Genomic DNA, 25,000 nt, shown 5'->3' with positions numbered 1-25,000 from the left:
CTACGTGTTGTTGTTGTGGCCGCGCGGTCTCGCATAGCGTACCACCGTACGCACTGGCCCAACAACGGACAAACACAGAAGGAAGGAAGTTGGTCCCGGTTGCAGACAATTCGGGACATGATGATATTCTCCCCCGTTTGTGCGTGAAACAAGCGCGATGTCACACCGCGGACGGCGACGTTTTCCAATGCCAGCATATGAACCCGCACAGCGCGCGCGCTATTTATGCGGGAGTCTACTTCTCTTTATCGCGCACGTGCACTTTACATCCAAAAACTGGCAAACAGCATCCCGTGTGGCGGTGGCTGGCCCTCGGTTGTTACGGTTGCTACTGTATGGTGCGGTTCTTACCGCAAAATCGCATCCTTCTTCTTCGGGAGAGTCAATCCTGAACAACATCCCACTTACACTCGCGGGAGGAGCTGGTTCTTTGCTCTTTCTCTCGCTATCGCTCTCATTTTGTTTATCTCTTTTTATGGGAGGACTTTCTTTCTTCTCGATCTGCCGGAGCATCGTTCCAGGATAGCGTAATATTGTGTGTACTAAACTACGAAGAGCAGCACGGTATGATGTAAGAAAAAAGAGGAAGAGCGGTAGAAGTTAGTATTGCACGCAACGTGGCCAGCCCGCCGCCTCCGGAAACGTCCTCGTACTCCTATTGCTGCCACTCTTTGCTTGAGTCTTCCGGTATTTCACGGTGGCTACGTTGTTTGTCAACAATTCACGAAGCACTGTGCACTACGATGATGCGTTGCATGGAGATGCGTTGATAAGGACTTTTGCTATCGAAGCAAGCTTCTCCAATTCAGTGGCGTGCACCAAACGCACGCACTTCTTGACTTTTTCATCACAAAAACCACCCGGAAAGGCCAATTGTTTGTTTTGATTATGCTGATGCACCTACCACACGATATCATCATGCTGCAATGGGAACCGCAAAGAAATGTGGAAAGTTTTTATCGTCGGTTTAGCTCTCACTTTCTCTCATTCGGTTCGGTTCGGTTTGCTCATTTCATTCTCTTTACTGTTTTATCGGATCCTTTTCTACTCTCTCTCTCTCCCTCGCTCTCTCTCTCGTGCTAATCATTTTGTCGCGCAATAAAAGGTCATTGGCTACGTGCTTTTTGTAGCAACGGATCCTTATCGTCTTACCAACCCGTCCACCCCAAACTGCCAACGCAACTGGTCAACGTTCAAAAAGGCAGACAGACCACGTGACCCTTTTACGATGACGTTCGTCTAGCTATTACATTAAAATGTTGTGTTTGAACTCGAAGGACAATAAATATTTATCACAAACAAGGTCATGAGCATACTTAGGGGACCCTGAAGCTGTCGGAATGCATTGGTGTCTGTCAGGTGTAACGAAGCATCCGAAGCGCACAAAGCAACAATGAGCATCCACTCCGTCGTCCAAACGATGTAACAACATCCTTTTCAAAACCAGCAGGACATCACGCATCGAGACGGAAGTGTGTGCGTGAATCAATCGCAGCAAACGCACCATTTATACGAACGCACACATGTAATGGATGAGCAGGAGCATAAACACACACCAAAAGCATGACACCCCGGAGCGCATAGGTTTATGCTGAGACACCCGATGCTGCAGGAGCAGATGAGGGTGGTGTGCGGCGGAGAACAACATCCTGTTGTAACATGTGCGCCCATGCTGCTGTTGCTGCTGCTCTCTCGTCTTCCGGTGAATTCCACCGTCCGATGTGAGTTAATTCGGGAGTCCTTACGCTACACTGCTGACAATCCCAATAAGCACCCTAGGGTTGATTCCAAAGCCGCAACATCTCTCAGTCTCTCTCTCCCTTTTTTTCTGAGTTGCGAACAGAATATGGAAAAGAATGTTTCGCATAAACAACATAACCAATTTCAATCAAACTTCTGGTCCTTCCTTGGAGTGTCCCAACAAACACGATACTCGTATCCTTCCACCGTAGAAATGTCTATGTATGTGTTTGCCTAGGTCCGTTTGTGTGTGAATGGGTGAACGATTTCCTTTGAAAGGAATTCCCGGCTATCGGTCAGATTCGACGAGAGGCTTCACTTCATCATTTCTTCACGCCATATAGACTCGGCACAAGGACAGGGCGCGCGCAGGACACGCTTTTGTGTATGTGTGCGAGAGAAAGAGAGAGAAAGTGTGACGAGCGGACGTGGATGGTGAAACAGTTCTCCCTTCCGAAGCCCTTTCGGAAGGAATCGATTTCCGCGTTGTACCGGTCGGTGGGGGTGGTGGCAATCTTCGTCGTCCTCGTCCTCGTCGTCGTCGTCGTCAGTTGTCGGCTGTAAATCATGCAACCGGGATGTGTGTATGCTGCGGTTGGCTTCTAGTGAGCGAGCGAACGAATCCCGAGAATTTATCCCGCTAACCTCCGGACGAACCGTGGAGCATCTGCGTAGGTGCTCGTAGTGGAGGAGGTTAGCTCGAATGATGGTGAATAGCCTGACCCGCTGCTACGTCTCGAGTGAGTTTGCGTCGTCGTCTTCCCACCCCCCTCCCCCCCCCCCCCCCCAAAAGTGGCGGGGGAGCGGCGGCAGAATGGGAAAACCGGTTGTGAAAGGATTCAACTTCCGTCCTTTACGAGCAGATATTGAAAGAGAATGATGTTTTTCGTGGGTGATACTTTTTGGGGTGAATTTTTCTCTCTCCCTCTCCTGCTATCGCAACAGTATCAGTAGCAACATTCTTTCACGCCGCGCGATTTACGCATCCATTTCCATCAAGTTCCGTCAGTCGAGCTTTGTTGATCCGTCGCGCGTTCCAGTACGAACGAGAAGCATATTATCTATTCAACGAAGGCACGAGACGGCGGTTGTGCAAGAAAGTCAAACAATAAACCGCACACAACACCGAGCCCCGGACCGGAATCGATATCGGTGGCAGAAGTGGGAAATCTAATTGTCCTTTGCCACACCCGTTCCGCGATTGGCGGAAAATAGGGACGCTCGCGAGCGCACCCATACACAGCACTTGATTTTCCTGCCGTCTCTCCATCGGCATGTTGTTCCAATTTTTCTTCTACCCTCCTTTTTAGTGCGAGCCGATACGGTATGGTTGTAGGTGGCCAGGCCAATAAACGATTGTTGAGCGTGGTTGAGCGGTGGCACCCTCGGGGTTCATCGGAATTGGATTTGCTGGAAATGCTTTGATCGAGGAAACTTCTCCACAGGACCGAATCGTTTGATGAGATTTTTTTAGTTAAGCTGCATAGCAATTTAGCATCTTTTTCTTAGTGAAAAGTTCCCTTTAAAATTTGTAAAGTAAAAGTAAAATAAATTAATAAATATTGAAAAGCGTAGCTCACACTTCCTACCGAACGGAACGTGATGTTAGTAAACGGATGGATTACGATGGAACGTGCCAACGAGGTCCTGTTCCTGCAAACCATTCCAGAAAACATGCCGAACCGAAGGAGAACAACACAATCGATAAGATTAACAACGAAACACACGACACGACCTCTCATTTCCGTCCATCATAATTCATGCAACGCAATGCAATGTGTTCTCTACCAACGACTACTCTCTGGTCGGTTGTCCTCTTATTTAGATTTATGCATTAAAAAAAATCCCCCAGAACACACACATCTCTGCTCGTCGCTAGCGTGCATCGAAACGAAAGATAGTTTTGCATCGAGACACCGGGAACGTGTGCAGCTAGCCGAGCGAGAGATAGAGAGAACGAGAGAGAAGGAGACTGATCCCGGAAAAACAAAGAAAATTGATGTACGACCAGGGCGTCCGGGAGCGAAATGAAAGAAAAACCACCGCAGGAGCAGCAGCAGCATCAGCAGCTCGATTCGATCCGTGCACTGTTGCTCCGGTTCAAAGCCGGCGACGAGAATGAGGTCCTCGACGCAAATCAGTGCAAACTACTGCTGCCAGCCACGCTATTTACATTCTCTTCAGATTCGGTGCCCTGTGGGAAAGGTCGTTCGAATGCGCGCGCTCACTTGCTCTCTCTCTCTCTCTCTCTCTCTCTCTCTCTCTCTCTCTCTCTCTCTCTCTCTCTCTCTCTATCTCCCAGGACATGCAGAGCAGCTTAAGGTCCTTGGATCGCATAAAACCCGGAAAGAACTACCAACGCCACCAACGGGCGGACCGAGACCATCATGACCGTATGACAAGTACACGAACTACGGATGTGCGCGGTCCGCAGCTGCGGCCTGGCATCATTAGTGTAGTCCCCAGTCCGTTGTACCACCAGTCGTAGTGTGGTGGTCGTCGCTACTGGAACCACCACCGATCGGCTGAAGCAGCGAAACTAAACAGGAAACCACCGTTGACATCCTGGCACAGGGGTGATGGTGGTGGTGGTAGCCAGCTTGAAATTAACAAAATCGATAAGCTATCATTCCGTGTTTCGGACTGCCCATATCTATCCTTTTCCGGCGCTTTTTCCCTGGCGCTTGTTCTTCCTCTCTCTCTCTCCGGTTGCCGCGCGCAGCTGATGATGTTGCTCTTTTGCAGTCCTAAGCTGGTTTTGCCGTGACCTGACCCTGGTTGTGGTGGTGGCCGACCATTTTTTCGCTACCGCATGCCACGCTTCCTCTCTATCGACAACCGAAGGTGGTTGGAAATATTTTAATTACATTTCTTCTGTGTCTTTTATTTTTTTGCTGGTGAACCCAGCATGACAGGAACAGGAGCTCTGCACGCCAATGGACCACGATGCTCTGCTACCGAATTGCATGCTAATCTGGTCCGCATCCGGGTCCCGGAGAATCGAAAAAGCGGAAATAACTAACGCTCTCTCTCTCCTTTGATATCGCAAATCAATAGCGAAAGCACTTTCGCGCCTGACCTTTGTCCTCCTAGTTGCGCTATTAAGTGGAAAATAATAGCACAAAAAAGCATACGAAACATAAATCGCGCCCAACAGAATGTGTAAAATGTTTTAAAACTCCACAATCCGTTCGACGGATGAAAGCGCTGCTGCTGGTGTACAAAGCATGAAGCACTTTTGAACCATTTTATTGCAAAGTAATTACACCGTGTCCTCTTGCGGTGATTGCGGCTAGTGGCAAGTAACACACCATCCTGCTGCAGCACTCACCAGATTTGCGGAAGAACAATCAACCCTCTCTCCAACACCAATACGCACCCACGAAGAATGTGATCATCAAAGATAAACATCGTTTTTGTTTGTTTGTTTCTGTTTGTTGTTCTATTGGTCTTATCGTGCGCTCGAACCAACAAAGGAAAAGAGGAGAACGTGAGCTCTAGCCGGGAAGATGGGAAAACTGAATAATGAAAGAAGCTGCTACGGCCACTCCTTCTCAAACCAACGGGGTTCTGTTCTTCGTCCAATAAACTTTTTGCTCCCACAGATCCCAATGTCTAACCAGGCGGAAAACTACTTTCGAGAAAATTGATTCACGTATACGTAGCCAAAGGATGGTCGTGACCATGTGAGCTAGAGCCGCGGCACGCCGGAACTTCTTTGAACTTTGACATGCAGTCGTTTACCAACCCTAAACCCTTGCCTGCACCGGAAGAAGAAGCACCAGCAGCAGCAGAACAGAGAGGAACAGAATTTTCATGGTAGTTCTTCAATGAATTTTCCAATCCAATCCTAATAATGCATTGAACTTTGTAAAGTTGAGGAAAGGACAACTGGCGCATAAGGAAGTAGCATAAGGTGTGTTATGTTTCGATATTCATGTTCTGCTCATCATTTGCTTCTAATGGCAGCATTAAGCTCGTGTGTTTAAGTGGATTATGATGATACAAGCAACATCCAACGAGACGATAAGCATTAAACCAACAGCAGTACAATCAGCAACACCCTTTCCCACACCTCCCCCTTGGGGGCTTTATTGCCGATTGTGGATTCGTGTGGAACCGAATGTGTCGGGACCGTTTCGCAGATTGTCACCCTTCACCGCCCATCGCACGGTACCACAAGGATAATCACGATGACAGTGAACGGAGACTGGCTCAGAACAGAGGGCCGTCAGTCACTCGCTGTTGTTTCGGTACATTTGATCAATCAATTATCTCGCTTTTGTTGGCGATGGTGGAAGCCGATGGTGGTGCTTGCTGGTCGTCGTCGGTCCTAGCTCCCAATATGCTTAACAGGACCGGAGAGCACAGTAGTAGTAGCAGAGAGTTGAGTTGAGAGACGGAAAGCATGAGGAGCGTTAAAGTAAACGAAATTAACTGTCCATAAACAATGGACGGTAGGCGAAGGGCACGGGATGGCCGGCATCAGCACCGTATCCAGGCAACATAATGAGCAGGATGGAGGAGCACAAGTGTATGTGTCTGGTGCACGTACGCTCTCTCGGACACCGTCAATGTGGCGGAATTCTACTAATGCCGGTGCTATGTTCTGTGAAGCCACTATCCTCCTTGTCCAGTGGGAGCTCCAGAGCGTCCCTGACAAGAGTAATTGTTATTTTAATCGCTAGTACAGCAATCAATTCACTTCACTGGTCGTCGTATTTCGTCGAATCTCGTGGGCTCACCTCAGGTGATAGCGTTTTTGGTCTCCAGGCACGATGCGCTGACCGATGGTGCGGCATACTTCGAGGAAAAAGTAAAGCCATCATCAACCGACGGAACTAGCTCACCGGGAAAATCTAATCCTTTTCGCCACTAATACGGATGATGCGGATTCATGTAGCGGCGAAGTCTGGTGTCCGAGATAAACTCGTAATATTATATGCTTTTTATTGCCTTGCAGTTCGCAAATTGGATTTAAAAAATATTTGTTTGACTTATTTACTTTTCTTTATGAGCAATCTGATTAAGTAGATCTTTTAAAATTAATAATGCCACTAATCCTATAACTAATCGCTTCAAATCAGCATGCAAATCACCAAAAAACAACATAAAAATGAAGTAATCTGCTCGTCCCAATGGAACTGGAACTGGAACTTAACTCCTCGACCCTCAATCGTCACCCTCAGGATATGCGCTCTAGGTGGATCGAAATGGACACGACCTCAACTATGCGATTGGCACGCAGTGCGTTCAATATAATTGTAACGAAAACACATCCATAACTATACATATCCGCCCGACCAACAACCACCAACGACCGCGACGCGCGACTGCGGAGCATAATTGTCATGAAATCCAGCGAGCTCTTGACGCGCTTGATGGTTGCCGCAGTGGTTCAATGGTAAAGGAGGTTTGAATTTATGCGCCACGCTCATGATTCTCTGTTAATTACCATTTAATGAGTGGCACTGATTTTCGTTCCTCCTTTCACGAAGTCAAACCACAACGCGCGGTCGGTTGGTGACCGTATGGGGATCCACGACAAACAGGACAGTGTGCTGTGGGAACTACACCATATTACTCACGCATCTCAAATACTGCGATGATATTCCGCGCTCAAGGACAACACATGTGCCTTAACATGATATTTTTGCGCTTATCTCAACGCTACTGGCTCCGGGCAACAAGTTTCACTTGTACCAGAACCATGAAGACGCTTTGCTTTGTTGCACTAGGCCTTCAGTTTACGATCCATAAAAAGGAGGATGCAAAACGCGCTTGGTGATAATTACCTTGTTACCAACTAACGGACAAATGCGTACCAGCCACAACAACGCACAACATGTGGCAAAATCCATTTGCTCCACGCGCAATGAGCTCGTCCGTTTGGCGTAGCGAAGGAGATAAAACCCTAAAGTACATTCGCATTGCAACAAGTAAAATCATGTTAGACGGTTACAGAGGCGCGCCAGGATCTAAAAAACGGAGACAAATATAATCAGTCACTTCGTGTAGTCGACACATGGCATGGTGTAGGGTACGCTCAAAATAAAAAGGAATCAAACAGAGAGAAAATTGATGCCGGTTCGGTGGATCCTACGCCACGGCTCTATACTTTTGTTATTTCCAAAGCTTAACACGGATATCCTGCCTCATCGTTTGGAATGGCAAATGACCATCAGCGTGCATCAAACCAGGATTGACAATTTGTCGAAAATTCCACCTGCTCCATCTGGCCGCACGGTAGCGAAAATCAATCAAAATTTTATTCTACAACACGTTTTGGAACCGTCAACTGCTTTCCGCCAGCGAATGGCCATCATCAACCGCAGAATCGGAAATTTGTTGGACAAAGTGCAGTTGGCCTGGACACTGGTGAAAGAACGGAACCGAACCGAACCGCCGCCAATTGAAAGTAGGATCAATCGCCTATCAATCGCGACATAGAACCGAACGACGGAAATGAGAATTCTTTTTTACAAAACCGAACGATTCCGCAAGGTTCGCTTCATCAACACACCCGGGAAAATGCATCCAAAATGCAGCGCAAGCTGTCAGAGCAGCAGCAGCAGCAGCAGCAGCAGCAGCAGATGCCACGCAAGGCAGCAGTCAGTGACAATGGAAGCAACAAAAAAAACGTCACTTTGGCGTCACAGCAGTACATATCGGAGTACATCATACACGACGGCGTTAAACACATTCCGATTGACGGGTATTGTCAGTCCTTTTTCCTTCTCCATCAACCCAATCCAACACGTCACAATGGCTGATTGAGCATCGTCTCCTTCGTTGCGCTCGCCCAAACTCCCTCGTGGGGGAAGAATCCATGGGAACGATCGAAACGCAAAGCGAGACGATGTCGCCTACTGCTCGGTGGAGCATCCACACTGTTTAGAAAACTCTTGTTGTGGGCCACTGATTTCGTCTCAAGAGGAAAAATCTTGCCACCGCGAATTCAATGTTCCCAGACCCAGACATCGACGAGAACGGTTGCGACTCGTCGTCGCACGAGGAACTACAATTTTCTGCCATTGTTTGGTCACTAGCGGTGATTCTAAAAACGAAAAAGGAAAAGGGTTCATAGCTCACAGAAGCCAGTAACAAGTCTAGTAACAGGAACAGAGTGGTTCTAACCCCACGGACTAACACCGGCTAACAACAGAGCAAACAACTAGGAACCTGTCTAACCTTTTGCGCCCATCTTCTTCGAGCTCGGAAGTGAGAAAGGGTGAACTTGCACGAAGCCACAACCTGATGCAATAAGTCAAGCAGCGCGATGCAGCGAATTCGCCACCAAAGTCCCGAGCAAAGAAGCACTTCCGGATAAACACTTTCCGGTGTAAAGCACCTACATCCCACGGTGACCTACGGACGCTTAGAGTGTGGTGCCACCATCGTAGGTGGTGGGATGCCAACAAAAATCGACCAAAGCAGCATGAAAAATGCTTTTCACAGCTCCATACACACCTCGCAGAGCCAGAGCCACAGCCAAAGCCTGCTGCGAAAAGAGTGAGTTTGAAGTGGAAAGTCACAAAGCTCTTCCCTATGCCTTTGTGACCAAAGAAGTGCGGGGTGGTTGAGCGTTGCTGTCGGAGTAGGCAAGGCGAAACCCAAAACAAACGATGGTTAAGGGCGCGTCGGGCGACTTATACGCAAACAGCAACCCGGGAGAGAGCAGGGCCCAACCTCTCTAGTGAACCTAAATCAATTCCATCCCAAAACTCCCCCCCCGGTCACAACAACCGAGAGCTTTGGAGAGGACACAGGACAAGCGTGTGACTGGCGAAAGTCGTTCCACAACACCTCCGCTACACATTAGCTTTGGGTGGAAGGACGGAACACCCTTTTTCACAGCAAGCTAGTCAGTTCGCCCAAAGTGTCTTCTCGCTCCACCCGCCACCACCTTCTTCTTGGACATCCTTTCTACCGTTGTACCCTTTCCATTTGTCGCTGTCGAGACCCCTATGACTCCATTATTCCGGAGGTCACTACACCGTACACTTTGGACGATGCAGATTGATCTGTCCTTCTCGCAGCCGCAGATGGATGGCTGTCGTTGACCGAAAATTGAGACGATGTTGTCTTTCACCGGTGGGGGTTTGTCTGCAAACCAAACACTACCTTCGTGCGGTGTGTCGACGAGCATTCCTTCACAGAATTGCACCTGAAGCAGCAGCAGCAGCAGCAGCAGCAGCCAGGCCCATAAACCGTACCGGTTCGTTCGTTAGTTGGGGCTGAAGAATCGACAGGCTTTTCGTTTCGTTTCCTTTAATCCCCTTGTGCTGTCCTTGGCTTGCACTCGACGACCCTGTCCGATCTGTGCGCCACAGTTACTCCAGAAGATCGTCGCAGGGAACGAAAGCAACAAAAAAACGAAACGAAAACTCCCAAAGCGCATTCTCCGACTCGGTAGGTGGGACACCACCAGTTAGCTTCCGGTTTCGTGGAAAACTGTCTGTGTTACGAGCGAGCAGAATAGACGCAACGGCATATACAACCCCCTTTCACCGCCACCATCACCATGCAGGCATTCCTTATCGTTTTCCTCGTAAACAAACAGACACCGGAACCTGCCGTAGGAACCGTCGTCGTAGGTTGGCAGTATTTTTGTAAAACTTGGAGACTTGGCCTTCCAGTTCCACCAAAGAACCAGAAGAACCTTGCTCACGCACTGGCTAAGCCCTGCTGCTGCTGGAAGGAGCAAAGCCAGCAACCAGACAGAATTCGTGCATTTCGTGCCTTTCCAGTTAGTCGTCCCACGGTCCGCAGATTGGTGAAGGATGAGAAGATGTTGTGTGTGGCCGTGGTAATAGGATTTGCACAACACCCATCAGGTTGGTGTTGCCCTCAGCAGCAGGAGGATGTGTCTCTTTCTCTCTCTCTGTCTCGGTCTCGACGCTCTCTCTCTCTCTCTGCGGCCCTTCCCTTCAACGATCAGCTAGGCGATATGCAAAGCAGCACATCAACGTCGTGGTTTCCTGGCACCCCAAAATGCGGCCCAGCAGCCAGCCACTTGCTGCCCGGTGTTGTTGACCATTTCACAAATCTCGTCGTCTGGTTGGGGAGCGTTTTCTCGGTTATTTTTTTCCTTCTCTCCGTTACACTCCGACCTACGGACCGCCATCAACAGTAGCCACAGAGCGAGGACAGTTCTGGTCCTCCACTGGTGCAATAACGCAGCCACTCTAATCTCGATCTCGACGGTTTTGTGTTTGTTTGCGTTTTGATAGACTCGACGACGCTCTGGAGCTCACCGACCGACTACGTCTTTTGCAAGGACTATTGCAAGGATGGTGTGCGAATCGGATCCGAATGGACATTCGAGAATGATGCGATGAGAGACAGATACGGCGGACGGGATTTATTATGTGTTGGTTAGTGTTACGTCGTGCACAACCAAACACAGACCTGCTACACACCACCTGGACACGCCTTACAGAACCAATGAAATCGTTTTTTAGTTCTTTTTTCTTTTGTTTTCCTTCATTTTTATAGAATCGTGTCTTGTCCTTTCCAGAGCCATTTGATGCCAAAGCTAACGATTTAAAATCCTCCCGAAAAGCTGCATCACAAATAAATTTCTATTAATCCATTTGCAGTCCATAAATTGCCAAAGTTACAGTTCAGATAATTACACAAAGGAAATATTTTAAACACTAACATTTACTTACTTATAACTCACCGTGAGAGAAACTGAAAAACCACTTCAAAAATACCCTTGAAAGCCACCAACTTGCAGCTTCTACCACAAAGTCTCCCACCGGAGAGTTCAGACGCTTTGATCTGCACGATGTTGCCGCAATGTTCTGCTGTTTGTCCCCGGGATCAATATGGCAAAGGGGCCACTCGCTCGACCAGAACAGTGTTTTGTCCTGTCCACCCCTCTCCCCCTCCCTGTTCCCGGCGTGGGGCCACAGCCGGTCGTCGAGAGTGAAAATCATTTCCCCATCACGGAGGTCGCGCCGCATTTTCCCAGACAACAAGCCCGGCGTGTTCAACCGACTGCATCCACCAACCACACAGCACCACACACGTTTCGGTCGAAGCTATTACCTCGCTCGCTGACCGTGCGGCATCGCGCGATGGAGACGCCCGGTCGCGAGCACAAAAAAAACCCCTTTTGCTGGGGAATAATCGATGAGCATGAAAAGCGCGATCGGAACCTTCATTCTTTCTATTCCGCCTTTGGTCCGTTCGTCGGTGATTTGGAACCGATGTAGAGCGCGCGCACCCGAGGTAAAAAGCGACTAAATGTCACCCTGTTGTCCCCTTTTGCTCTCTGCTCTTGTCTGGTGGCTGGTGGCTGCTCACCGATGTTTTGATGCAATGCATGATTCTGTCTGGCTATCGAACGTAAAAGCAGCAGCAGTAGAGGCAGCATGAGCAAATCGAAAAAGGGTGGCCCACTAGCGACCGGCCGGCATCGAAAGGATCTGCATAATCGAGCACCACAACGGGACACCATCAATAGAAGGATCGACATTTGCGCCACGAACACTGCCTGGAGCACGTGCCGTGTAATGCTGCCGCGTCCGTGGAGCGATTAATATTCTTCAACGCCGGAAGTGCAAGTCTCCCTCCCCCTCTCTCCCGCGATGCATCGGGATGCCAAAAATCCCACAAACGAGACAAAGCGAACGAGCGAGAGAGAGAAAGGAGAGAGCACATATTCAATAACTGGCGATCGCTCTGTGTGTGGTTTGGGGGATTTTATAAAATTCAACGAAACGGGAGAAGTGCTTTCATCCGCGGTAACCGACCGCCCGACCGCCCGGGAGAGGTTATTAATTTTAATTCCAACAAAATGGTCATTCCAGGAGCTGTTCGCGACGACAGACACTCTCGAGAGATCGGATCCACCGGAAAACCGATGGATGGATGGTGAAAGGTTTTTGCCTCGCTTTCGTGCGGCGCAAGGACACTGCTGCTGCGGCGCGAAGGTATCGAGGTTATTTTATTATGAAGGATGACCCATCGTTTATTAATTGGACAATCGTATTACAACCAAGAAATGGCGGGATGCAAATGAGCCGCAAAAAAAACACATACACAGAACGCATAACTATGCATTATTAAAAAATAGAGGCAATAAATCCACCGCACGCGCCACCAGGTCCGCATCGATGCCCGGAACAAGGGAAGGTGGTGGTGATGGTCAATGAGAGTTTTTGGACACCAAAAATGGGTACAATACAGTACCAGGTATTATGCAATTATCGATTGATTGGTAGTGGTTGGATCTGTTAGGCCGGGCAGGATGCATCGACAAGAATCCTTTCTTTTTCTTTTATTTCTCCTCGCAGTACCATTTATTTCATTAAAAAAATCGCTAGACGAGTGAGAAGTTAATTTCCCGAAATAAAAAAAGGAGAAAAGTCGCAGAACCACCAAACTTGTTAACCTTCTGGCCGTGTCCTCCCTGCGCCATCGAGAAAGAAGCAGGGAAAGGGACGGGGTTCGCTGGAGGCCAGGAGGTCGTAATAATAAATCATGTTTGGTGAAAGGTAATTTATATACATATTCATTCGCTGTGCGATGTCACAACACTCAATAATTGATAATTACTAGAGCATTATGCATGCATCATGCTGGTGGGGGCACACATCATGCACCCGACACCGCAGCACCACCAACCGACCGTGAGTCACATTTGCAAAATGCCACGCTATCACACGACGCGAAAAACGGCGGCCGTGGAAATGAAAACGTCCGCAGCAAGTACGCACACATGATTTATCATCAATCCAGGTAGGGCGGAATATGCTCTACCGATAGAAAATATGCTGCAAACACTACCCTTCGCTCACTCGCATGCAGCATTACAGTGGCATGGAAATAGACGATTTTTTTTTATCATTTAATTGTCGATCAAGCTGATTCGTTGTGATTCGTGGCCATCACGAGGCGCGGTATTGCTTTTTCGTCCATTCGTCACCAAACCACAGTGCAGTGGCCCACGGCGGCCACACATTCGAGTGCTGCTGCTGCTACTGCTGTGTCCATACATCTTATTTACATTTCGACATTAATTAAAATCTCGTTGCATAATTATTTATGACAAAGCCGGATTTTCTTTCTTTGTGCATTGCTGCGGCCGCTTCAGCATCAGCATCCCATTGCACCATGGCAACCAGGCATGTTTCATCGAACCTGAATCCGGACTGGTGGTGGCTATGGTTACTATAATTGCGCGATTCTATCGATGTTTGCCGGCATTTGCCTTCCGTAGGCACAATCTCATATCCTCGCGCTAGCGGCCGAACGGCGTAACAAAGACATCTGATCTGTAAGGGACGCTGCTGCACGGCACAAGGATGGACACGCCATGCCACGGTCATCTCGAGCGGGTGTGCAGCAATCGACACTACATGGCGGGCACGTACATGCGCAATTAATGATTTTCATCGCTTCTGGCCATCGTTCGGTTGTATCGACGACAGAAGAGCAATAAAGGATGAGCCGGTTGTTTGCGCCGAGATGCTGGATCTCTCGATTCCAAGTATTTCAGGGATTCACGAGCCTCTTCCATCGAACACCGATGCTGCTTCTGTTCTGACGACCGTCGAACGAGCTCACTGGCGCCTCCCGAGAGCACAGATTGGCCTCGATGAAATGTGTATCCTGCTTTTGGATGTGCCGCTGCCAACAGACAACAAACAGGATGTACAACCGACGGTCGATTTAACTGGCAACCGGGATCGAAGGCCAAAGTGACCGAAATTGGCCTTGTATCAATTCGTAGCCCACCGCCACAGCCAGGGCTTGGGCTTGGCCACAAGGGTACACAAATCCAATCACTACATGTTTCATAATTCAATTGTAACAAATCATACGACGAGTGAGATGATGTGGTGGTGTGCGCTGATGATAAGAATTTCCATCCCGTGGCCGTGATGGTTGCAATCAATTTAAATCTAATTTTCCACCACGCCAGGATACGTCAGCACGCTCGATGCACCGTAACTATCGGTCAAGCACTGTAGCAGTATCCGGAAGCTCCAGTCCAATGATGTAGAGTACTTACTCGTACGACTACACACCTCACGATTGTTTCCATTCATCCTTATTGGCTCCATCTGCCGATGGTGCGTAAGACATCCACTATCCACTCCGCCCGATAACCGGTGATAAACAAGCAGAACGAACAACAATGGCAACCTTTCTTGGGTAGACACTTTGCTCGTAGAAAACAATACACAAAATCACGTACTATTGGTGCGCAACGCAACTGTCATAACCGTGATCGAAGCAGCCTTTGCGTTGGATCTTGGTCGGTCCATCGTCGGTGTCTCACGGGAAAAGATACTTCAATGGAGTGTGGAGGTCACAAAGAACTGAAGCAACAATGGGATGGGATGCCGATGGATGAAGATTACCTTCTTCTTATCGGCCGTACGACATCTTCTACTGTCGATGGCGATGGATCCACCTCGTAGCTCGTAGACAGCCCAAGGAGCTCAACGCCGCCGCTTCCCCGTCATCGACTGCTTCTGCTGCTGGGGAACTCTCGTAACTTTATGTAATTTAGTTTATTAAATTATAGATAAGCGATGGCTTTGGGAAGGTGAATCAATCCCTTCGCTCCCTTCGACGCTCCGACATTGTCGATGCTAATTTCGTTTCCGTTTATCCAGGTTGGTGTCATCGATGAAATACGTGCAACAGGTTCCAGTACCGGGGAGTTAGAGAGCTCACCGAGATGGTTTACAGCGTGCTATCGCTTCGAGTGCGTCTGGAGATTTTGCTAAAAGACTGCCAATCGATGGCGATAATAAGACTCTAGCTAAAATGCGTACAAAATGCAAAATAATGCTTGTATCTTGTTGAAATGCAAACGAAACGCTTCTTACACGCATAGACTACTACGTGATTTTTAAAAAAGCCTTGAAAACGGATAGCTTACTATGCATTTCGTAGATTCATGGCATACTCCATACAGACCAGCAAGGAATATCCATCTGCATCCGAACGCTTCGCAACGATGAGCTGCTGGCACGCTCTGCGCGACAATTGCTAGAGCATAATTAATTATCGTCGAAAATGATCCACAAAATCATTAAACATTGACCCTCTCCGGAAGTTCCCACCACTGCGGCAGGGAGCGGGGGCCATTAATGAACCGAAATGACATTCCTGTTTCACTCGGTGGGGTGCTGGTCTCGTCGAGTGGAGAAGGATGCATTTAGCTTGATAACACCGCACACAATTAAATTGTCACGTACTGCCTCCTCCTCCTCCTGCGCCCCGTCGTGCCTTAATGGTTCCGGCGAAGCATACGTTCCAGGAGGTCTCTTCGTTCCCTCTCTCTCTCCACTCTAACTCTGTCATTCCGGTACTCCTTCTGAAAATGCGTGAAATATGTTGACCATTTCATGGACTGTTGCATCCGCACCCGAATGGCCTTCACACCGTTCGGCACTTGACCACACCAAACAAAAACGTCGCCTCGCAGCAGCGTGACAAACGATTTCAAGCCGGTAATTAGTTTAGGCAATTATGTGAATCTCGACACCCTCAGCTCCACCGAACTTTGTGCGTGCGCTGCCGATGAACACTTGATTTAGATCCCAACAAGATTGCTCGAGGGTTTCGATGCTCCACGTCATAATGGCTCCTTCCGGGTGCTTCCGATCACACATCACTGGAGCAAGAAACGAGATCAGAAAAGCCTCAGCGTCAAAAACTCTGTCGCTGTCGCGGCCACTAAGATGGTGCAGCAGCTCAAGAAATTCGTCGTCACCCGATGCCCCCCAAAAGCCCGCCCGAAAGACAGCGGAGAGACTTTCTTTTCCGCCATCATCTGCGGGGTCCAGTCGGTTCGGTGGCCGCAATGGCAGGCGGTGAGGCGACAGAGCGGGAGGGGGCGAGATCAAATTGATGTCTCCCGTTTCCAAGTGAAAGTAGTTTGCATGGCGCGAACTGCCTGCCTGCCTGCCCTGTGTTCCGGAACTATAAATACAACTGAAACGTCACCCCGCCGCCGCCAAGCCAGCGACACACATATACGCTCACCACCCCCCCTCCCCCCTCCCCTGTGGTACACCACGATGGTGCGTTGGCACCATCACGGTATGTCGGCAGCGAGCGCGCGCTCTACCGTGGATTCACAAAACAACAAGTGGCCACAGACCGTGCGGAGAAGGCGCAACAACCGGTGTCGAGAAGAGTTGGAGAAAACACTGGTAACGTGACTCACAATGCAGCAGAAGAGTTTGGTCAGTTCTATTGCGCCAGCATGAACTAAAGTGTTGATGTTCTGGCACCTGGTAGCGAACCGCCTCGGAACGTTAATCTTTCTCAGCAAGCGTGCGGGTTTATAGCGAACGAAAACAAACATTTGGAGCGTCACGGTGTGCTTGGATAGACCGCTCAGTGGATGCGAAAGGATCTTTTATTAGGAAATAGGATGAGAACTCAGTGCGCGTCGGTCTGACAGAAAGAAGGTTGAGAAAGTAAATAAATGCTGTTGACCGAAGGAGCACAGGGACATGATCGCTTAGGGGGACCTACATTGTACCGCGTCTAGCACTAGAGCAGCAAAAGGCGCGAAATCTCTCTCTCTCTCGACTGTGACTACGTCATCGGATCTTCTCCGTATCATCTTTTTCCGGCATTGGCCTCCACCTTACTCTAGAGGGGTTAAACAGAAAGTGGGGCGTAGGTCGAAGAGATGAGGTGTGTCTGTGTGGAACGAACGAGAACGAAAGCATGAATGAAGCATGATCGCTGGCTCGTGGCACAGAGCACGCCATCACGCCGCATGTAACGGAATGTTAAAGCGAGGAACTAAAGTGCCTGCGTCCAGCCGAGAAAGGACCAAAGAACCTGCGTCCCTTTCCCTCCCTTCCAGAATTCAGTGCAGGAAGCGATAAACGTAAAAGGCGAACTCGCTCGCTCCACGTTCAAGGTACATATAAATAGGTCAGAGATTTTTATCACTTTTGTAACTTCTTCGCACGGCTCCGTGCGGCTCCTCTCCCGATAGCGTGCGCTTAATGGGAGGTGAGGTGGCCACGTTCAAGGTTACCCCTGGGCCTTGAGGCGCCCCCGGACCCGGCTATTCATTCGAGGAACACACCCGGAACGCTGGTTCCAAGTAAACGTTCATTATCTTGGCGTGCAGGGTATCCTTCCTTCTTCGCCCCAAGTCACGATTATGCGAACCACGTGACATCGTTTTACGGCCTTTTTCGCGACGTCGTCGTGCGTGGTGTCATGTCCTGTGACCGAATTTCCTACCCTAGCACCATTGGTTAGTATAAAATTCGTCATTTTCCTGAGAAGAGCAACGCAACGCGAGAGCGTACGAACAGTGTGTGTCCTTGTCCCGTGCGGCCGGGCGCCAAAACGTTGGCCAGTCAGCGAACAACTGAGTCAATAACTCTGCAACGAACTTTACGGCAATCTCCAGGTGCAGAGAAAAAACCCGTGCACAAAATTGGTCGCGCCAAAAAGCCCCTCCTTTCGCAGAAGGCAACAGAAGTTGATCGTCGACAAACCAAGGGGGAGCCGTAGCAAACCAACCCACATACGGTGCTAACGTGCAGCGGGAGGCCAGGGCCAGCAGCAGCAGCAGCAGCAGCAGCAGCATGCTTTGTCGTCCAAAGTTCGTCCAACACGCGAAGAACAGCTGTTTGGCCACGTTGTATGGAGGTGTAGTAGGCGCGGTTTCCAATGTGAGTATGGAGTGCCACCGCTTCGAGGGAGAACAAAAAAAAAACAAAAAAAAAAGGTGCAAAAGCAAAATCCCACACGTAACTGGGCAGACGTAAACAAATAAGCTTAGTGGCCGAACTGTGGCCGATGGGTAAATCATGGAGGAGCAGTCTCGGCGGGTGCGCTACAGCCGCAGACATTGTTATGATGTTAAGCCATCCAAGAATGCAGAACATACAACGCATCGTTACGATATTTTATCGTCGAAGTTAATTATTTTCTGATACAGCGAAAATAAAGAATTGTTTTAAAGTATTTTAAATCTCAATAAAATGAGAAATCTTTATATTAAACTCCACTCAAAAACATTTAAATTGATAAAATGGTAAAAAAATGTGTATAGAATAAAATAATACAACATCGATACTATAGCGAACCTGCTGTACTCTTAAACTCGCTGTAATGATTGTAATGAGAGATTATAGAAAAGAGCATGGAAAAGAACGTCTTCTATCATGCTGACCATCCTCACCGGTAGTACTCTAAGCTAAATCGCCTCCACGTTTATACTTCTGTCTGTTTGAAATCCAATTACAATTACGGAGTCCATCCCATCCGATACTCACATCGTTTTTTGTTTGCTGATTATTTGCTTAACGACGTTGCAGCCGGTGCATATAGAGTGGAGGAGGAGGATCGAGTAAACATTTGTTCGCTTATTTATGCCCGCAGCAAATTTTCACTTTCAACCGGGAACCGGAGCTCTTCGACGGCCCCCGGTACGGTCGCAAGTGGTTTGTTGTTTATAAGCAACCATACAATGATGTACAAATAATGTTAGCTCCCATCACCACCCCCGTGGCCATTACTTCACTGTCGAAAGATCACGGCAAAAAGCGCGATCGAACGCACATGGTAATGGCATGGCCGGGACCGGGTGGAAACCATACGCACAGGGACCTTCCCTCGCGCCTTTTTGACCGTTCGGTTCGGCCCCGTAGCCATTGAACTTGAACAGACCATCAGAGATTGGTGGCCAGCGTAACGACGACGACGACGACGACGATGGCGACTACGATGGACGTTCGGATGTAATCCGCGTGTCGCATTCAGTCGATTTCGTGAGGAATTTGCACATCCAAGACGCCCAAGACGCGCAAGACGTGCGAGACGCGCAAGACGCAAGTGGTTTGCTTATTTCATCATCATGCAAGTGTTGCGACCTCCTGCAACTCGAGTTTCAATCTCTCGGAATCATGATGAGCGGTGGTCACTCTCGGTCGGTCGGTTGGTCGGATCCCCGCCACAAACCACGCTCGCACCGCTCTAAATGCTGTCGTGTGAGGAGGAAATATTTTTAGCAACGTAGCGATTTCGAACGTACCGCCGTTTTCCCACGTTGTTCTTACATTAACAGCCCCCCCCCCGTCGCCATCGCGACAAGATGATCTTGCCCCGATTTGCGTTTGACAATTTGCTTGGCATATTATCCGCTCGATTAGCGCCCGGTGGTTTCCGTTGCGGTAGTTCATTTAATAATATGTGACTGTATATTTGTCTTACGGGTTCGGGTTGCGAGGTGGCCAAGTGCTTCCGAATCACCACAAACACTCAAACACACACTCTCTCTCTCTCTCTCTATCTGTCGGGTGTTTTTCTTTTTCTGTTTGCTTTCTCAACGATGACCCTACGAGGTGAAATGTGACAAATTCTAATTTCGTGCGTGTTATTCGTATGTTTCGTTTCTCCGTTTTCTTCTCTTTTTTTTCTTCTTTTTCTCGCCCGACGTACGCGGCCGCACATCCGCGACACCGAGAAGTGCAGTTCGCGTGGGTTGTTGATGGTCCCGGGCACCGACAGCACCCCGGTCTTGGACCCGGTCAACGGTTAAATCGTTAGCAATTGACGTCACCATAAATTGTTGTGGCACCGGTGGGCCCGGTGGGTGGCTAGGGGGTTAAAGAGCGCAGAGAACCATTGGAAGAGATTTTCGGATTTAGAACAGAGACACGCGGCGTGCCTTTTATCGCAGCGAAAGTGTGATTACCGCCGGTGGAAAGCATGCAACACTGTGGCCGCCAGCCACACAACAGGTTCGGTTCATCCTTACCGTCCCGTCGCGGTCCTGTCCTCTGTCTGGCGGTCGCCGCCTCCACCGTTTCATTGTTGCAACAATCGATCGGCTTTATGCCGGAGACTCGGTTGCACGTGTGCAGGACATGAGCGTGGAATGTACGTGCAGGACGACTTTACATCAACCTCACAAACACAGCAATAAAACGTGTACAGACGCAAAAAAGGATATCCTTTTCACAAAAACAGACGCGTCTGTACGTTCGTATGTGTGCGAGAACACGAATGCGCGTGTATCAAAGGACTCTTTGATTGAGGTGTCCTGCCGGAATGGATGGTTCTTTGCCATCAATGCTGAGATTGGAATCCAAGTTCTAACCAGAATCAGGAGCACGAGCTGGTGCCGCCGGTCGTGAGTCACCACGGAATAGCCGGATCGTGGTCTGATAAATTGACGGATGACGGAGCCATAATAAAACCCGTCTTCTTACGACAACCGGAAACGATCAGGGTGGTGGAATGGGGACACTAAAACCGCCATAACGATCGTCCGCGATGGCCCGCGTAAAAGAAGAGAAAAACGAAAACGAAACAATCATTTTCCCACGACCCTTTGCGACGATGACAGGGACGGACTACACGACGGCGACCTCCGAATCTTCGGTTCCTGCCCTTCTGCCCTGGTTTCTTGATCTTTCGTTCTTTGCTCAGTTATTCGCGCTGCCGTTGCACAGGTCTAGAGGGCTATGCTGAGCCATATCCAGCATGCTATGTTAAACGTACGGGACCTAAAAGAGAAGAAATTCATTTCGTTTTCTTGGGGAACTTTCTTGGGGCTTCTGCTATTGCAAAGCAGCATTGTTACACATCGTCGAGCAAGTAAATCCACTTTGACAATCCTGCGCTCCTGGACATCATCTTCACAACCCATTTTCTTCCATTTGACGATTGTGAAAACATCAACAACGGTGAACAAGATCAATGGCACACAGTGGTTCCATCAGCAGCGCGAGAGAGAGAGAGACAGAGAGGGCATAACAATAGCACGAATCGGAGTGTGCGTGCTGCTGAGATGCTGAGATTTTTCGCGCACACGCATACACACACACGTCTGGCGTCGTGCACACACTTTTCGACACGCACACTCGGTACACGAGAAAGCTCACGTCCGCCTTTTGGCACTGGCGAACCGTGGCATTCACAATGAATTCTACGAGATTTTCCCGACCTCCAGATGGGGCTGAATACGGTTTAAGAACCAAACACAATAATACGCATACGACATTTTGGATTTTGAGCCGTGAAATGCAAAACTCTCACTAAACGAACGCACGGTGCGCACATGCACTTTCTCGTTTCTCACTGCTCACACCAATTCTCAACAATCCACTCTTCGATGTTGGCTGGCTGGGGAGCGGGCACAAACAGCCACATAAACACTCACCAAACACTAAATCGCGCGATATCCACGACGAACCACGGAACGCTTTTTCCCAAACACACAAACTCTGCACCAGAACCGTAGGGAGCGAAAGGATTGGAAGGAAGGAACCAATAGGGAAACAATAGGGCGAGAGGAAAATGATAATAGTAAAAAAAAAAACTAAGATCTTCACCTTGCTGCTCACCTGGCTTGTCCAATGATTGCCGACGATTCATTGGCGCACGGGTGTCGGATGCTAGGACGCAAAAGGCGGCCCCGGTTTACTCTCGCGGCACGGCGCACCGTTGTTGGTGGCGCGCGTACGGAGAGCAGCTCGGGGACATAAACACGACCTAAACAACGGAATTACACACCACAAAAAACAACCACGACGACGACGACGAAGACGGCGAAGAAGGGGGTTTCAACTTTCCCTCCTTTTGCTCACGGACGGACCGAGACCGACCGGGTACACACGCTGTTTGGCCACCGAAACTCGTGCACACGCGCGGCGTCCAGGACGGAGTTGTACGTGTGCGGGGTGGAACTGTTTGGCACCCGTGACAACCGCCACAGCAGGACATTCACAATTCACGAGCGCACCAGCGACATGGCGCTCTTGGATGACGATGATGATGCTGATGCTGATGATGTTACGAACGGGCGCACAACGGCGACGGAAAGAACGGAAGAAGCACGCGAAGATGACCACGAACACGCCGACGGCGGCCCAACGGCGACGGCGGACGGTGGACGGCGGCGCTAGCGGTGTTGGTGACGACGGAGACAGCTACAACGGGAAGGCGACGGCAGCGTTGGCAGGAGGAGGGTGGTGATGGCGCTGTTGCCTCGGACCTGACGGGCGCATTTTCCGCTCATTTCGATCGCATTTTTCACGCACTTGCACCGACTCGAATGGGGGCACTCGACGCGCCACGCACAGTCCGCACCGTAGAGCACACACGGAGCACAGTTTTGGCACGCGGGCCACACGGTAGCACAATAAAATTCCCTATTTATTCAGCGCTCGCGACGACCGACCTGCTTTGTGGTTGTATGTGGCAAGCTGTATTGGTTCTGTTGCGTGCGTACGCGCGCGCGTGTGTGTGAATGTGTTTGTGGTTGCGTTGGGCCATTTTTCCTCGGGGTTCGTCCACATCGGCCGCTACTGCAACTGCCAAACAGGGAGCGCCATGACAGCAGCAGATGCATCAAACAGAATGAAATTGACTCGCGCGACTTGGAAAAATTAATAAAATTCTTAACAATTGAGAAAGATTGTCTTTTTTCTAATGGGGAGTATTGTCTTCGCTTTCAAAAGCATGAAATCTGTGCGGCACTTGCGTGTCCAACGCAGCGTTGTGATTTTGTGCTGAATTTGACGCACGTGGTGTAGGTGCTGCATCCAGTGTGGCTTCATATTTGAGTACGAGTGGGCTACCCCTACCTCCCGTACCAAAACCAGCTCTGGCTTGCATGCGATCTTATTTTACAGGATGAAAACGGTCTATATTGTCGAAAGTATGCCCAACTTTATGAATCCAGTGACCCTTTACTCATTTTCTCTTCAGATAGGTTCAATTTCTTATGAATTATTCACATATCTTTGCCGTACAAACTAAGTTGCCATTTTACCGTTTATTGCATGGTAACGAAGTCCGGTTGATTCAGTTCCTAATAAATCTTATCAGCAACAGGTTATGAGCCTAGAAGAGGTCTGAAGAAATAGTAGTAAGTCCTGAATAGTTTGTGAAGAAAGTTCCAGATGGCGACCAGTGCCAAGAAAGCGGGGATCGTGCAGTTCGCTGGAGACGGGTACGATACCTGGAAGTTCCGTGTCGTGATCCAGCTTGACGATCATGACGTAAGGGAAGCCATCGAGAAGGACCCACCGGAGGAAACGTTTGGACACAGACGATCAAAAAGCCTGAAATAACAGGAAAATGCTCACAACCGAACATCACAAGCAACTTCACGTAACGGTCTTTTCAAACCCAAAACAGTTTCGCTGTAAACAATAACACATACTCAATTGTCAAAACATTTTCATTTGTTTTTCATATTTATTTGACCTGTCTTTGTGTGGACCCACCTTCATACCGGTTTTTCGCAACAATAACAAAGATTTCCGATCACTTTTTTCAGATTTTTCCCAAAGATTTGTGCCGGCAAACTCCGAAAATGGCCCGCCAGCTGACCAAACTTGGGTATCTCGACGTAAAGAAAACGCTGTTTATGCTGTGCGATCTGCAGGATAAGTTCCGACCGGGCATGAAGATGTTCGATCCAGTGATAAAAAACACAAGCAAACTGGTAAGCTGCCGACCCCCAGGGAAGATAAGACATGACGAGCCCGGTTGTAAAACCCCCCTTCTGCTCCCTCTTTGCAGCTACAAGCCGGAAAAATGCTGGACGTACCGCTCATCGTCACCGAGCACTATCCGGAGAAGCTGGGTCGCATCGTGAAAGAGCTGGACATTTCGCACGCCAAAGGTGTGTTCCCGAAGACGCTGTTCAGCATGATGATCCCGGATGTGCAACGGCGTATCGAGGAGCTGTATGGTCGCGAAGGTCCCGAAACGGTGGTCCTATTTGGGCTCGAGTCGCACATCTGTCTCGAGCAGACGGCAATGGATTTGCTTAGCCAGGGATACACCGTACATGTAGCGGCCGATTGTTCCGTGTCGCGCACCCAGGAAGACCGCAAGTTGGCCCTTCAGCGCCTGCAGCAGTACGGGTGCTTCGTATCGACGAGCGAAAACATTATCTTCAAGCTGATGCGCGATAAGCAGCACCCGGCGTTCGATAAGGTGCGCCATGTCGTTCGCGATCCCTCGATCGACACCGAGCTGGCCAAACTGTGAGAACGAAAATCCGGAACATTCGAACGATTCGACACAAAAGGTGGAGGGAAACAGCACTAGCGATTAGTGGCTCCGGCGGTTGGCTCCAAGAGCGAGAGGAAATTATGTAAAGTGCATTTAGATTTTCGGAACAAATGTTACAAACAAATTGCTGATTGTTTTTAGTAAAAGTACTGCAAGAACGTAAACTTGATTTATAATTCATTTTATTGATGTAAAAAATCTTGCACAAAAAGAACGA

At 49.2% G+C, this 25,000-nt stretch overlaps 3 protein-coding genes across 7 annotated transcripts in view; 1 reads left to right on the top strand and 2 right to left on the bottom strand.

Annotated features, from left to right (window-relative positions):
* The window catches only part of LOC126579568 (uncharacterized), a 41,888-nt gene extending 18,962 nt beyond the window's left edge, over positions 1–22,926 (bottom strand). For 4 of the 5 annotated variants that reach the window (XM_050242978.1, XM_050243015.1, XM_050243006.1 and 1 more), the window contains exon 1: positions 22,089–22,926. In XM_050242978.1, the coding sequence (XP_050098935.1) occupies positions 22,089–22,131 (43 nt within the window). In that variant the 5' untranslated portion in view covers positions 22,132–22,926. The remainder of the gene's footprint in view (positions 1–22,088) is intronic. The other variant, XM_050242988.1, reaches the window with a different exon arrangement.
* Positions 22,927–23,992: 1,066 nt separating this feature from the next.
* LOC126572582 (isochorismatase domain-containing protein 1-like) lies at positions 23,993–24,947 on the top strand. The gene is made up of 2 exons (XM_050231995.1): positions 23,993–24,208; positions 24,286–24,947. Exons 1-2 carry the CDS (start codon positions 24,077–24,079, stop codon positions 24,757–24,759), a joined length of 606 nt encoding a protein of 201 aa, XP_050087952.1. The 5' UTR covers positions 23,993–24,076; the 3' UTR covers positions 24,760–24,947.
* Position 24,948: 1 nt separating this feature from the next.
* The window catches only part of LOC126572578 (autophagy-related protein 16-1), a 236,004-nt gene continuing 235,952 nt past the window's right edge, over positions 24,949–25,000 (bottom strand). The window contains exon 7 of the mRNA XM_050231992.1: positions 24,949–25,000. This exon is cut by the window's right edge and continues 530 nt beyond it. The gene's annotated coding sequence lies outside the window, so the exon portion shown is untranslated.

This window comes from Anopheles aquasalis, chromosome 2 (assembly GCF_943734665.1).
Source record: "Anopheles aquasalis chromosome 2, idAnoAquaMG_Q_19, whole genome shotgun sequence".
NCBI classification, from domain to species: Eukaryota; Metazoa; Arthropoda; class Insecta; order Diptera; family Culicidae; genus Anopheles; species Anopheles aquasalis.
This window is presented reverse-complemented; position numbering and strand designations above follow the sequence as displayed.

Bases quoted from the DNA above. Each gene is read 5' to 3' on its own strand.
- LOC126572582 (XM_050231995.1), top strand. From the start codon at position 24,077: ATGGCCCGCCAGCTGACCAAACTTGGGTATCTCGACGTAAAGAAAACG. The intron at 24,209-24,285 runs GTAAGCTGCCGA...CCCTCTTTGCAG, and splicing joins TAAAAAACACAAGCAAACTG to CTACAAGCCGGAAAAATGCT.